Source organism: Lissotriton helveticus, chromosome 6 (assembly GCF_964261635.1).
Source record: "Lissotriton helveticus chromosome 6, aLisHel1.1, whole genome shotgun sequence".
NCBI lineage: Eukaryota > Metazoa > Chordata > Amphibia > Caudata > Salamandridae > Lissotriton > Lissotriton helveticus.
Genome location: NC_136067.1, coordinates 1279163550 through 1279179367, shown reverse-complemented (window position 1 = coordinate 1279179367; position 15818 = coordinate 1279163550). Strand labels below are relative to the sequence as shown.

The 15818-nt window shown below is 47.3% G+C and overlaps 1 protein-coding gene across 3 annotated transcripts in view; it reads right to left on the bottom strand.

Annotated features, from left to right (window-relative positions):
• Window positions 1-15818, bottom strand: part of ATL2 (atlastin GTPase 2) — a 614707-nt gene that overhangs the window by 20828 nt on the left and 578061 nt on the right. For all 3 annotated transcript variants that reach the window (XM_078649021.1, XM_078649023.1, XM_078649022.1), the window contains exon 12: window positions 13292-13723. In XM_078649021.1, the coding sequence (XP_078505147.1) occupies window positions 13292-13723 (432 nt within the window). The remainder of the gene's footprint in view (window positions 1-13291; window positions 13724-15818) is intronic.

The following is a 15818-nucleotide window of genomic DNA, read 5'->3' as shown; positions in this document are numbered from 1 at the left end:
TGGTGTCAACTCGCCGAGCTTCAATGACTGTGGCCCCGCGACCGGTCCTTCGACCCCCTCCTGGACCGGGACCTTGAGCGGCGCGGGGCCGACTGCCGGAGCTTGAGGCGCTTGCGGGACCGCTCCCTCCTAGCCTTCGACGTCAATGCCCGGCAGTCGGGGCACGACCGTTCATCGTGGTCGGCCTCAAGGGAAAACAGGCACCGGCGGTGGGAATCGGTAACCGACATCAGTCGCTTACAGTCGGTACAGGGCTTGAACCCGCGAATTCCCTACCGGCACCGAGAGTCGTGAAGACTCGAGAAGAGATCAAAAAGTTTTAGTCAAAAAATGACTAAGGTACTGCTTTCTCCAGACCTGCGCTTAGCTGGCACGGAAAAAAGAAGAACTGACGTCAGCGCGCGAGGGCGGCGTCTAAGTACTCAGACGACGTCATCCTGGCGCCGACGACTGACGCGAAGCCGCAGACAACACCTACCGACGCGCAGGGGTACTGCTACGCAACATTTTCCGGATCCAGTCTGACGCCCGGGGGTTATTCGAAGGTAAGGAATCTAACTAACGTGTTTCTTTCAGATTATGTATTATGGGTTATTATTCAGCATATACTATCCCAGACATCTTCACTATTATATCTAACTGGAGGTTTTGCCATTTTTTCAGAACCCTATGTACGCAACAATTAATAGGGGGCTGTGATAAGTTGTTATAAGTGGAAGATTTAATTATGATTTCACACTACAAAGTAAATTGCAGAATCTTCTTTGATATCAAATCTGCCCAATAGAAAGGTATGGTTCTTTGGTTTCCGTCTTAATTATTACAGAGTGTTCTCTGGGAAGTTAGTCCAGTATTTACTGCGATATCTTTGTAAATCGGTAGAATTGGACCAATGATTAGTAGTTGTTTAGATGTTTGAATAAAATATTTAGAGGGAGTTTTACAAATGTAAAGAGATCATGAGTAGGTACACACTTTAGGAATCCAATGCAGAACAATTTCCTTATGTAAAGTTACCTACATTTAACTGTTTTTAATCTTTTAATTGTATTAATAAACTTATTCTGTAAATAAATTGGGACGAAAAGTCACTGATTACAGAATATAGCTAATATAGGAAGTCCTTTGAGGCTGAGCCACTGCAAATACAAAGTTAATTGATAATTTTTCTGTTTATTCTATAGTGATCATAATTGAATAAATTAATGTTTGTCCTGAAGAAGGTGATGGTTTCAACGAAACGCTGCGCTGACAGATGCAACTGAACATATTATGTCAACAGGAACATCGTTTTTATTGATTTTCAATTTGTTTTTTAGGATCATGAGAATTTTATGAATTTATCAACTGTTTTTATGATTGGGGATACTTTTCAAAGCATAAAGTGGATAAGTGTTATTTTTTGTACCCATTGTTTTTATTATTTGTGAAACTGAATAATATACAATTTTTATAGAATCAATGTCTTAATATGATGACTGATCTATATGTATATGCTTTCTTCTTTGTTTTCCTTTCGGCTCAAGGATTGCTTCAGTTTGTAGGTTGATATTAAGTATGTTGTTTTATGTCTAATGTAAGCTGATTTGTAGGATTTGTTTTATTAACAATTTATAGACTTTGATCATTCATTGAGTAACTTCTTCTGATTATTCAAATGGAACAAATTAAGTGACACTGAAGAGGGATTTTTTATGTTATTAGTACAAGGACATCCCGTCCCTTCTTTCAGTATTGAGGGCGACTCCATTGAGTTTTTAGGAATCTCAACATTCCTCAGGACTGCAGGTGTATTCTCTGCAATTCAAGGCAGAATACACCTTAAAGACATGTAAACCGGGGCGTGGCCAACTGCCGACCATGATGGCAGCTTAAAGCGGGAGCTCTCGCAGGCTATACGGCCCGCTTCAAGTATCCGTATTTCCATCCGTCATTTTGCCCGCTCGAAGGAGCGACACTGGCTCAGGGACCCAAGCGGCGCAACCTGTTTCAGCCCCGGTGAAAATCGGACGCCGGGAACTGCTCCGTTCCGCGCCGACGTGCTGGGGCCTGTGCCTGCCTGGCTGCACCGACCTAGGGTAGCTGGTGAGCCCGGGCGGAAGTTCGTCCTTCTCGGCCCGGACGTGGTGGCGGCGGGCAGCCGCCGCCGCACTCTGACACGGAGGCTGACCGACCACACCACTGGTCTGGAACGTGCCCCCGGTGTGGACTGGGGGTACTGCTGGGACTGGAACTGACCGGAATACTTCCTGAAGGCAACACGGCTCTCGGTGGGGTCGAGAGCCTCCCTGGGTCCCGGACGGCGCCATCTTGCGGAGGCCGGGCGGCTGAACGCGCCGTTCTTGCGCCTGGGTGCGACGATCTACACTGAGGAACCCTACCTTATACCTGGGGGGCCGCTACTCTGAGGCTAACCACACACTGGCGAAGGGGCTAGTCGGAGCCCCAATAACCTGGCAGGGGGCATCATTGAATAGCGATCTACTTGTGTGGACAATCCAGCGTTGGTGGAGCAGTAGTGGAGCACGAGGAAGGACGGTAAGGAGCCATAGGGGGCCCACCGGCAGGAACCGACTGTGAACACGCCGCAACGCCGCACCTGCTCGCACCACGATCTACAGGGGGTGCGGACTCATCCTCACAGCGGGCGGCGCTAACGCTTCCCAAAGACCGGCAGTGACATCTCCGAGACCTGTGGGGGATACAAGGCGCCCCCTTAACACCGGTGCGACACCCGATCGCTTGCCAGATATCTGCGGGGATTGAACGGCTTATGAGCTGAGGGCTGACCCTACAGCCGGATACATTTACCTCCATAGTCGCCACAAAGCGATGGCCGGCAAGGGCAATAGAAGTGCGTCAACGCAGGCGAAACTGGACAAATTTGCGTTCAACCATCAGGGGCCACCCCAGAGTGGCGGCCGCCATTCTGCTGGAGTGCCTACTGAGACGGGAGGTGCTCCCAAGGTGACATTAGAGGACGTTATGAAGACCCTCACTGAGGTCAAAACGACAGTGGGCTCCATCTCCTCCGAGGTCACTCTGCTTCGGGCGGACTTCCAGAAAATGGCGGAGAGGGTGTCGCAAGTGGAGGTGGTAACGAAATCGCTCGTTGAGGACACCTCAGAACTACAGGTTGCCATGGAGCGCATGGAGAAGGTCACGAAGCAGCTACAGGAGAAGCTTGATGACCAGGAAGGGCGCTCCAGGAGAAACAACGTCCGCATCCTAGGCCTGCCGGAATCGGAGGGTAAAGCAGCAATGGACCTATACGTCGAGGACCTAATCAAAAACCAGCTGAAACCTAAAGGTCTGTCCCATTTCTTTTCTGCTGAGAGGGCGCACCGTGTTCCTGGTGGAACGGCCAAACCGGGCGCCGCTCCGAGGCCTGTACTTGCCAGGTTGTTCAATTTTAGGGACAGGGACGCAATCCTGCAAGCTGCAAGGATCTCCCCGCCTGTGAAAATCCAGAACTCAACTTTGGCCTTCTTTCCGGACTACACAGCGGAGGTGGCCAGGCGTAGGAAGTCAAGAAAGCACTGCGCGACAGAGGCCTACAGTACTCAATGCTTTTCCCCGCCAAATTGCGAGTTGTGGCCGAAGGAAAAGCGTGGTTCTTTGACATGCCAGAGGTGGCTAGGGACTGGCTTGATGGCTGGAGACAGGTGGGCCGACCTCAACGCCCGCACCGAGACAGGCAACGACAGCGCAGCGGCGGGCCGCCGGACCGACCGTCAAGAAGCCCCGTGCACGAAGAAGGAGCGACGGCACTAGACTCAGATCTTGAAAGAGACCCACTTGATTCTGGACAGCCTGTTCGGGGCTGACTTGCTTGGACTGCTTGAGTGTCAGCCTGCTATAGCCATTGGGACCTTGAAGCTGGTGGAGCTGAGTAGGGCGGGCACTGGCCGATGCCTGTGGGGGTCTCACCACCCCACGAGCAAGTAAGGTGGATAGGGATGGGATTAAGCACTCTGCCAAGTTGGGGATACGGGCGGGAATTCCGTGGGGCAGGGGAGCAGGGAGGGGGGAAGGGGGTAAAGTTTTACTGTTTGTCTTTTTGGTATTGGTCATCACACATTTCACACGTTCTGAAGTCACTCTAGATCGGGGCATACTCCTCGCCCTCATCACGCCAGTCACCGACACATTGCTGCCAGTAATCTCAAACCGGTCTCATGGCTGACTTAATTCAGGATCCACCCGCTGGGAATGCCGCGGTAACGGTGGGGGTACCCCCTCTGCGCATGCTCACATGGAACGTCAGGGGACTGGGTGACAAAATAAAGAGGGGCCTGGTGCTGCAGGCTATTAAACGGCAAAGCCCGGATGTGGTACTACTCCAGGAAACACACCTTACAGGGTCAACGTGCAAAGCGCTTGATCGGCGCGGATACAGGATGGCAACGCACGCAGATTTCACTTCAGGGTCCAGGGGGACAGGGATACTGCTGAGAAAGTCTTCACCCTTCATACTCACACACCATACTATGGACGACCAGGGGTGCTTCGCGGCGATACAGGGTCAATGGGAGGGTAAACCACTTAATGTGGTATCGGTGTACGTCCCCCCGGCACTACACTCCGTGACATTGCCTGCACTGGGTAAATTTCTGCTAGACCTCCCTGAGGGTGACACTATCATTGGGGGGGACCTGAATGCCATCGTAGACTCTGCGTTAGACGCCTTTCCCGCTAGAGCGCGCTCTAGAGGACTTTCACCTCTTCCTGAATTCCTGGATGCGTTGGGCATTGTTGATGTATGGCGACATTTACACCCCACGGCGACCCAACACACCTTCTACTCCACGGTCCACAATAGCCTATCTCGCATTGACTATTTTCTGTTCCTGGGGGGAGGATTGGGCATGGTTGACAAGATAGACATTTTGCCGAGGGGCATATCTGACCACTCACCGGTCGCTCTCACCCTCGCTACTAGGGAACAAAAAACCGCACGGCTATACCCCATTTACCCAAATTACCTGAAGGTCCCTAAAGTAAGACGGAAATTGAAACTAGTGACGACACATTACTTTGCAGAAAACAGTGGCTCGGTGACCTCCCCGTCGATTCTGTGGGAAGCCTACAAGGCCGTCCTGCGAGGGGCGGCGATAGCGGCCATTACGGGACACAAGCGTGATTCCCGGAAGGAACTCGCGGAGCTAGAAATGGCACTCCGCACTGCTAACACGGCACACATGGCGGACCCTTCCCCGAGCACGACACACGCGCTGCAGTTGCGACAGCAGCAATACCAGGCACACCTGAGAATGACAGAGAAGGGCTACATGGCGAATACTGCACATAGAATTTACGACGTAGGAGACAAGGCGGGGAAAATGTTGGCATGGTTAGATAGGAGGGAAGGAGGCGCGAGAGGGATTCCAAGACTCGTTAATACTGATGGCCACGTCCTAACGCACCCGGAGGACATAGTACGTGCTTTGGCACGTCATTTTCACGCCATATATACACCGGAACATGTTGTCACTGCACAAATGGCGGCGGAGTCGCTGGCGACCATTGCCCTCCCCGGCATACCGCCGGAGGCTGCGCAGGAGTTGGAGGAGGATCCTTCTGAGGAAGAAATCCTGTTGGCGATTCACTCGCTGCAATCAGGCAAAGCACTGGGACCTAATGGGTTACGGTGGAATGGTATAAATCGATGGCCACCGAACTTAGTGGTCCCCTGCTAGACATGTATTTGGATAGTAGGGAACGGGCTGAACTGCCACTAGATCAACGTACGGCCACGATCGTAGCTATACCTAAACCAGGTAAACCCCCGGACGAATGTACCTCATATCGCCCGATATCATTGTTAAATATAGAAGCCAAAATCCTGGCCAAACTTCTGGCCAACCGCCTGATGCCACACCTGAGCACCCTGATACACCCCGACCAGTCAGGCTTTCTACCCCATCGGAGCACGGCGCTGAATCTCAGGAGGGTTCATGGGGTGATGGCGAGGTCACACCTTCTCACCGAAAGAGCGGTGATCCTTTCGCTAGATGCGAAAATGGCTTTCGATCTAGTGGAATGGGAGTACCTCTTCGAGGTGCTCGCACGTATGGGCTTCGGGTCGAAATATATCTCCTGGATACGACTGCTTTACACTAATCCAGTGGCACAGGTGGTGTCCAATGGCCACATCTCGCCGGCGTTCCCGTTGAGCAGGGGAACCAGGCAGGGGTGCCCTCTATCGCCCCTGCTATTTGCGTTGGTGCTTAAGCCTTTAGCTATCCTGATCAGACACACGCCCTTGTTTAGGGGCATTCAGTGGGAGGAGGGATGGGAAGACAAGATCTCCCTATATGCCGATGATATGCTCGTTTACATGGTCGACCCGGATGACGGCATCCCAGCCCTTCTGGACATTTGTAACGCGCAAGGGGCGACTTCAGGCTATACCCTTAACTGGTCGAAATCGGTGCTCTTTACATTGAAGGGTCCGGCACCGAGGCTGCCGGTCGGCTGCCCTCTATCGGCGCCGGTGACCTCCTTCAAATACTTGGGCATTGTCATTGTGCACTCGGTAACAGATTTCTTCGCTAACAACCTAAAGCCTCCCCTGGACCGCCTGCGCGCTGACGTAAAGCACTGGGCGACCCTGCCCCTCACCCTCCTGGGGCGCGCAGCCTTATTCAAGATGATGGCACTCCCCAGATTTCTGTATATACTGGAAAACACCCCGCATCTTGTCCCTCCGCGATACTTCACACAGATTGCGGCGTTGGTCTCCAATCTCCTCTGGAGCAATGGTACAGCGCGAATAGCCTACGACAAGTTGGTAAAAAGTTGGTATGAGGGAGGGATCGCGCTTCCCAACGTTCAGATGTATTACTGGGCGGCTCAGCTTAAGATAATTAATCAATGGGTTCATGCCCCGAGAAACGACCCAGCATACAGGGCAGATTGGGCGCAATTGGGGACAGATTCCATGCTATCGGTACTGTATAATAAACCGCGGCTTAAACACCTGCATGGCCCGACACAGCATACAGCAACCCTTTGGCACATGGCACAGACACGCCGGGGCTGGGCGGGCAGACTTACCAAAATGACGCCACTGTGGGACGCGAAGTCACTGGGTAACCTTAGAGCATGCAAGGGATTCACTCAGTGGGATCTGATAGGTATCTCCACGGTGGGGGACCTTTGGGACAATGACACAGTGTTACCATTCTCGCAACTTCAAAAGCAATATGACCTCAGACCCACTGAAACGTTCCGTTATGTCCAAATTAGACACGCACTGCTGCGAGCGATCCCACAGGGCACTGATCTGCCGGACTCCTCGCCGCTGGAGGACAGGCTGCTGACAGAGTATATGCAATAGAGCGCCACGTCCCTCACTTACAAGAAGCTAATCAACAACTTACCAGATCCCACGACAAAACTTAAGGACCGGTGGGAGGGTGAGATAGGTGCGACGGACGAATCAGAGTGGAATGCGGCCTTGGCTTCTCCAAAAGAAGTAGGCATCTCGGCCAAATTTCGACGGAGCACCCACTCCCTTTTGCCTGAGGGGTTGCGGGGAAGAGGGAACACTGTTCCACACACTCTGGGACTGCCCCAAAATACAGGGATACTGGACACGGGTATTACGCACCATATCCCAGACACTTCAGGTTTCCACCTTGCCAGACCCGCGTAAATGTCTTCTAAATATATGGGACCCCAACGATCTAAACAGATACGGTATCATATGGGCCACACTTGCCATAACAGTGGCAAAACGTGATATTGCACAGAAATGGGGGGCTCCGGAATTGCCCACTGTGGACAGATGGGCCGAACACATGGACATCCTAATGGTCACGGAACGTACTGTATATGTCCTTCGAGCTGCTCCCAAGAAATGGAACAAGGTGTGGACAGACTGGAATGCTTACAGGGGGGACATTTGTGAGCTCTTACCTGAGGGAGAGGACCTTGACTGAGGAGGAGGAGGAGTGATAGCGGGGACTACGACGTTATGTTTCTCTGTACTAATTATGCCAGCGAGATGAGGAGATTACAACTAGTTCAGATATTGGGCAGTGAAGCGTGTTGGGGAGAGGAGAATTCTGAGTTCTAATTGGAATGTGATGACACTAAGTTGGGTTATGGGGGGGGAAATGTTTATTATAAGTTGCTAGATACTTTTTGCGGGTGGGACATCGTGGAAGTAATACTTGACATGTTGAACACTATTGGTCTTATGTACTGGATGTGCGAACATCGTATGCAGAATTGCGCCAGGCGAATTGAGATTGTGATGTAACAAGATTGCTACCGCCTATGATTCTGATTTGAAGTCTTATACACATGTCTATGCCGACTGTATGTATCATTCTCACTGATTGCACCGCCTCTATATTAATAAAAGAAATTTAAAAAAAAAAAAAAAAAAAAAGACATGTAAACCATAATGGAAACGTTTCTGCCTATGGTGCCAGAAATCAAACCTACATCCTCTACTAGCATATTCTGGCAGATAACGACCTGTTCTCCTCTCGCTAGCTCAGTCACAGTTGGTACATGTGTCTGCTCAGGTATGGCTTACATCAATATCAAGATATAGATGCTCATCACATTTTCTCTTTCTGTTCTAGCAGAATCATGAAACAGTTCATGAAAGAATTTGTCAGAGTAATGGCTACTTCCCGGACTGGCACCAAATAATAGTTCTATCTCAACTCATCAAGAGTTCATTTGAAACCATTCACAGAACAAACCTCATATTTCTCACATGGAAGGTTGCCTTGTTACTAGAGCTCGCGCTGACCAGGAGGTTAGAGGAGATGCAGGCTTTCTCAACCCAAGGACCTTCTTGCGTCTCATAGGCAATTTAGTACTTCTCAGAACCAATCCAAAGATTTATTCCCACGGTTCCTATGGATTTTCGGCTCATTAAACCTATATTATTTCGGGCTTTCTTCACAAATTCTTCACCACCAGCTGAGAGGTCTAGTCATATGCTAGGTATCAAAAGATAGCTAAAATGCTACTTACATCGCACTGAGCAAATCATGAGAAATGACCGACTGTTGGACTCAGATGGACACACTGGTGAGGGTGAGCCAGTCATGATGGTAAGCATTGGTGGATGAATTTCAACTGCAATTCAGTTCTGCCACTCAAAGGCTGGCAAATCCCTTACAGCGAAAACCAGGGCACACTCAAATAGGGCAGTTTCCACCTCAACTACTTTGTTTGCGGAAGTGCCTTGGAAGAGTATGTATTCACACAGCATTATTACCTGCATCCCGCACAGCGTATTGATGCAGCGGTTGGACACGTTTTACTACACCACTTATTTCAATAAGGGGAGTCTTAGTTCCATGTGTTTGCTTATGTATTTATGCACATTTTAATGCATGATGTATATACATTAATTTACTAAATTGCATATGAACGTTATGTATATATTTTCTAATACTATAAGATATGAATCTATGAAATATCCAATACTGGAGGACAAAATAAGTAACTTACTTGTAAATACAGCTCTCCAGTATTGGTATCTTTCAGATTCACATGCGACCCCACCCTCCTCCCCCGAGAGGCCCTCATTATAGCTTGTGATTTTTTATTCTTATTTGTGCTTGAAAATCTGAGGGACTCTGCCGCTGTTGGGAGTGCTCTAGAGGGTGCTGTCGCCGGATTGGTTAAAGTTCAAGTTTAGTCCTTTTTTTAAAAAATAAAGGACCTTAGCTATTACATCGACTTTTACATTGCCATTATAGCCTATGAGTGATAGATAGTGCTTTATTATGGTACCCTGGGTCACCCACTTCGATGAATGATTCAAGCATGTGAATCTATGAAAGATGCCAATACTGGAGAACTGCAGTTACAGGTAAGAAAAATATTTTCTTATTCCTGCTCAAGGTATAAGGTTTGGAATGATGAATGCCTGGTACATGCTCTACAGGCAGGGCAAGTTTGAGCTTGAATACCCAATGCCAGAGCCTCCTGTGAAAGTGGTAGAGATCTAGTTCCTCCTTTCTATAGTTCAGTCCCACTAGCTGTCCTTATGAGGACCCGTTGCTGAGCAATTATTGGTGGGAAAGCTTTCAGTGAGAGTCTGACCACTAGCAGGTTAAAGACATTGCTGTGAGTATTTGATCCCGAGGAGACCACAGACCACTTGTTGAGAGTTCTAGCAAGTGTGCCCCCAGCACATCAATGAGGCTTCGGTTTTTATATGATAGTAGGGGTCTATTATGTAACCTGACCTGACAAAGATGATGCTCTTGTCCTACCATAATAGTCAGTCTTGGTTTCTCACATTAAATGAACCAGATCGTTCTAGAGGCTACATGCTCCTGTCCACTGCAGGCCCAGTTGCTCTTAAGTCTCATCTTCAAACAGCAGTGTGGTATTAATGGGATGCATAAGGACATCATTCGTAACAAGACCATGACTTTCTGTACTGTTATTTGCGATCTGCTAATCATGTTTTGTGTCAAGTTTATTACTTTTTCTTGTGATGGACATGCCTTCAACATGTGTGTGAATATCTGCTCCCTGAAAACAGGGAACACAGATGTTCTTCTCGTTCAGAGCGAGGAATAAGTACTATACTAATTTAATTGTTTGGATTGCTGATTTAGTATGCTGTTTGGCAGGCAGTCTTCTAGGTGTGGAAAAATGCTAACTCCTTTTCTGTGCAAGCAGGCTGCGACCAGTGTTAAACATTTTGTAAGACCTCTTGCAGCTGATTTTAGCCTGGAATTGGTAGTAGCGTCCATGTACCAAAAAGCAGAGAAATTGTCGGTGCAGAGGATGAATAGACAGATGGAAAAAGGCATTCTCTAGGTCTGAGGCTAAATTATCTGAATGGCTGATGGACTGTAGAATATCCGCTACCATTCTGAAAGTTTGTTTCCTGATGTATTTGTTTAGACCCCCCCAGATTTAAAATGGGATCCCTTTCTCCATTTTCAGCGGGGATAAAGAAAATGATAGCATAGATGCCCTGATTTCTTGGGGCTTCTGGAAGCAGTTCTATATTTGACTGACTAGTCATAAGTCTTGCGGGTGTAAATGTTTGTTCGGTTTTGTTAGAAATTTGAAAACACGACCATACTTTATTATGAGCAAGACCCAACAGTCAAATGTTTTCATCAATGGTGTGAAGTAAGCCCGAACTTTCCCTACCACCGGAATGTACGACATGGGGTTCGGGCTGACTGAAAAGACATGTTCTTTGGGACTTGTTCAGCCCTTTGTTGGAGGATCGTGACTTTACTTTGCTGTCTTCCTCCAGATTGTCTCCCAGAACATAACGAGGTGGATTCATGCTGTGGATAGAAGCTTCTCTGTAAGGATGAATAGTACTGTAGGATCCTGGTCGGTAAAAACGTCTGAGAATATGGTCTTTAACTCCAAGAAGAAAAATCCTGCCTCTTTGGCAGGATATGCAGATATCTGGCCGCATCTGTATCAGTCTACAGAGTTTAAAGAAAGTCGTTTGCATGCTTATAGAATAAACACTGGCCATTAAAAATCATATCTAGTATTCTTGACAGCACCTCCGGTCTGTGAGGAAGTTATTTTAGCCAAATACTTTTTCTAAGCTCTGCTCTCATGGCCATATGGCGAAAGCCAGTATTTGATAGATTTAGGACTGCCTCAGTAAGAGCGAAGAACGTGTCCTTGCCTACTTTCATGATGCCGTTAACTTCTGCACAGTATTCTTCTGGCAACTTTTCCAGAGCTACAGTGGAATTAGCAATCTTCACAGACGTTACTGGTAAGATGCAGTTTCTCTAGCCCATCGTATGCAAGTGTTTGCCATCACGGTCTGTATGAATCAAGCATGAATACTGGTTGTATGGTTTTATGTGTGCTGCTGCTGATATAGCTTCCAACTGGGGCTTTGGTAGATAATTAAGATATGACCCTCTCTATCAGTCTGAGTCCTTGAACTAACTGCACCATAAATTAAACAGTCCTTGGCTACACAACCCAATTTGTGAAGACCGTAAATGCATTTAGTGTGGAGATTATCACTACAGATCGTTCCTGGCCCATATGAAGGACATGGCTTGAACAAGGACATTGAGGATTCAGCCATAGCACAGCAATGATGAAAAAATGAACAAATCCTCCCCAGTCACTTGAAGAAAGGAGAAGACACTGCTTACCTGTGTGGCTGGGGATGTATAAGTCCCAAACAAAATAGTTCGATGTTAGTGAGGAAAAAAAAAAAAGAGAAGAGCTCTGCTGATTCCCTGTTGTCCTGAAGACGTGCAGAATATAAGATGACTATGTGAGCCTTTGAGGAGGGCTGGAAGCCGGAGCCCCCTCCACCTTATTGACTGGACTTTGGGTCATGAAATGAGGTGGATGGCCTGCCTGTAGTCTATGAAAGGTTGCCAGTGTGTTTTTAATACCAACTGCTGCACTGAAATACTGTTATGTTAACATTGACTACTGGAGGTTAACAGACTACCATTGAGGATTATTCAAGCAACTGTATCCATCAAACAGCCAGTGCTGAAGAACTCCATTTTAGCAAAAGGACAATATAATAATCTGCAAGCCAGTTAAATATCTACAACTATGTGCATCTTATAGAGCGATATCATTATCCTATCAAGACTGATGCAAGCAGACTAAAGAAAATAGGAAACGTAATAAATTTAGGTTAGGTGTTTAGGATAAATAGGATTTAGATCAAAATATTGCAGCTTTTAAATCCGGCATGGATTGGGCAACTACTCCATTTTCTCCACTGATGCAGTTTGAAGAAATGCAGACAAGGCTTTTGATATTGTTAGATATGGATCATCTTTAGGCTACACTTGAAAGGTTTGGTTTACCGTGGAAATGAGTCCAGGGTATCTAGGCGTGGCGCCACCATGGGGGAGACTGCGGTGTTCAGAGTAGAACTTTGATAAACCTGGGCAATGAGGACATAAAAAAAACCGAAGCTATCTTGGCGTTTTATATCGAACCACAACACAAGTTATTATTTATATGATTTTAAGTAACTCATTTGAAATGGGACATATGCGTCAGATTGAAAAGTTACTTACCTGGTATCCAAGCTCCGTCGTGTATTCGCTCTAAATCCACAAACAAAATATATTCGAGCAAGTGCAGATCCCTTCAGTCTGTGGAGATATTCAACTGTTTATCGGATTCATAGAGAATCCTGGGACTGATTAACTATCTTACACACCAACCTGATGCTTTTTTTTTTTTTTTTTTAAGATTTAGAGGCACTCACTGAACAAGGTTTCAGAAACAAAGAGCTAGAAGCAGGTATATGAGAATAAAATAAAATACTAACCTGTTCCCATATTAACTCTGCTAATTGATCGATAAGAGTTCCAATTTCTCTGAATTCACCAGAGTATTTCACATATGCCCAGGCGCAGAGGGAGAGAAGTGCTGCACCCATGATAAGGTTACACAATACTGCTATTGTGTTCAAACCAATGAAGCCAGTCAGTCCTGCGATAATGTATGTGGCAAACATAACAGCAAAAAGCGTAGCAGGGGTACGTGCAGCATAAAATATGTTTTTTCCATCATTGTGCTTTATGAAGTTTGCATAGGTTTCTTCTAGCTCTGCTTCAAGCTGGTCCTGGTAGCGTTGACAAAACTCCTCCCCTCCCATCTTTTTCACCGATCGGAACTGTTTGATAGCAGAATCCTTTAGATCTTGATGTTTTCGATCCAAGTCTGAAGGTGCAATGTATGGCTTATCTCCTCCGCATACCTGTAAAACATGCAATTGTTAAGAGTAAGATTTTGGTGCATGAAGATCAATAGACAATGTAGCTAACATTTTAAAAAACTAATTAGTCACAATACTTTGATGCATAGTTGAAGGAAAAAAAAAAGGAAACAAATGACCACAATAGGTGAGCGTTCCTAAATTATCAATTGCTACTTTGAACTTAAAAGGGAAGTGGAGTAGCGTAGGGTAGTCCCGAGCAGAGTGGTGTGAACTAGAGCGGTGTAGATTAGAGAAGCATAGATCAGAGTGAACTGGAGTGGTGTGGAGAGGGTCATAGTGATATGGATTGGTGTAGAGTGGCACGATGTAGAGCGGAATGGAGTGTCCGAGTGGGGTAGAGTGGAGTGGAATTAAGAGTGGGGTGAAGTGGAGGGGAGAAGGGTGAAGCAGAGTAGTGTAGAGTACAGTGGTGTTGTGGGGTGGCGTAAAGTAGAGTGGCAGAGTTGTGGTGAGTGGAGTGATGTGGAATGGAGTAAATTGGAGTGGCGTAGTGGAGAGGAACAGAGTGGCGTTGTGTGGAGTGGCATGTTTTATAGTAGAGTGGTGTGGAGTAGAACAGAGTAGTGTAGAGTGGCACGTGGAGTGGTGCAGAGTAGCACTGTGTGGAGTCGAGTGACATACCATGGAGTGGCCTGGAGTACAGTGGAATAGCACAGAGTTGCACCCTGTAGAGTGTCGCAGAGTGGTGTGAAGTGGTGTGGCGCAGAGTGGCACTGTGTGGAGTCAAGTGAAGCAGAGTGGTGTAATGTGGAGTGGCAAAGCGTGGGGGATTAAAAAAGTGGTGTGGAGTAGACTGCCGATGAACTGAGTGGAATGGGGTGAAATAGAGTGGAATGGGGCAGCGTGGTGTGGAGCCGAGGGGCAGCGTGGTGTGGAGCCGAGGGGCACGGAGTAAAGCGGCACAGAGTAGTACAGTTGTGTGTGTAAGTAACTAAAGCGTCAATAGAGACTGCAGATGGAGAGAAAGCAAGATAAATAGGAAGCCATATGCCTGTGTTAAAGGTAGGAAAGGACACAGCAAGTGCAGGAATAGTACCGAAACACTAATATAAAAGAATATTGTGCGTTGCAAAAGAAATGCGTTACTTACCTGTAACTGCAGTTATCCAGTATTGGTATCTTTCATAGATTCACATGCCTGAATCATTCCCCGTCGTCGGGGTGGGAGTCCCCCAGTACATATAGAGTAATGTCATATAGACACATACATAGTAATAGGCCAGAGGCCTCTCATTAGTAACATATCCATGCCCTTTTGTAAAAAAGGACCAAAGTTTTGGCCAAGAGCCAATCAGCTATCACCACCCTCCAGAACCTTCCTGGAAGGAGCCCTAGTCCCTCAGATTTTCGTAAGCACAGTGCTAAGTAGTACCAAGGTGAGCCCTTCCAGGGGAGGTGGGTGGGTTGCATGTGAATCTATGAAAGATACCAATACTGGATAACTGCAGTTACAGGTAACGCATTTCTTATCCAGTGTTAGAGGTATCTTTCATAGATTCACATGCCTGAATCAGAGTAGCAAGCAATCACCAGCACATTTCGAATGGTACAATATGTAAAATCACTTGATAATAACATATCAATTGTGAAATATAAAAAGTACCAACATACCATATAAAAGAGAAATGTGCAAGTAGACAGTAGGAAGGTGGGATGAAAGAGAAGGCTCACCTCTAGTGAAATAGATGACGGAGCACAGCTTGTCCTACTGCTGCATCTTTCATAAGTTCAGTATCCAAGCAGTAGTGCCTGGTGAACGTATGCGGCGTCTTCCATGTCGCCGCTCTGCATATGTCAATGACGGGTACTCCCGCAAAGAGAGCCATTGAGGTTGAGATCGCTCTAGTGGAATGAGCCCGAACCTTGGAATGCAGAGGATGTCCTGCTTGTTGATGGCAGAAAGCAATAGCTGCAGAGATCCAACGTGAAATGCTCTGCTTAGTCAATGGAAGACCTTTTCTAGGTCTGCTAAAGGCAACAAAGAGTTGGTTGGATTTCCTAAATTGTTCTGTTCTGTGGATGTAGAACTTCAGACAAAGTTTGAGGTCTAGAGAGTGGAGAGACCTCTCTGCTG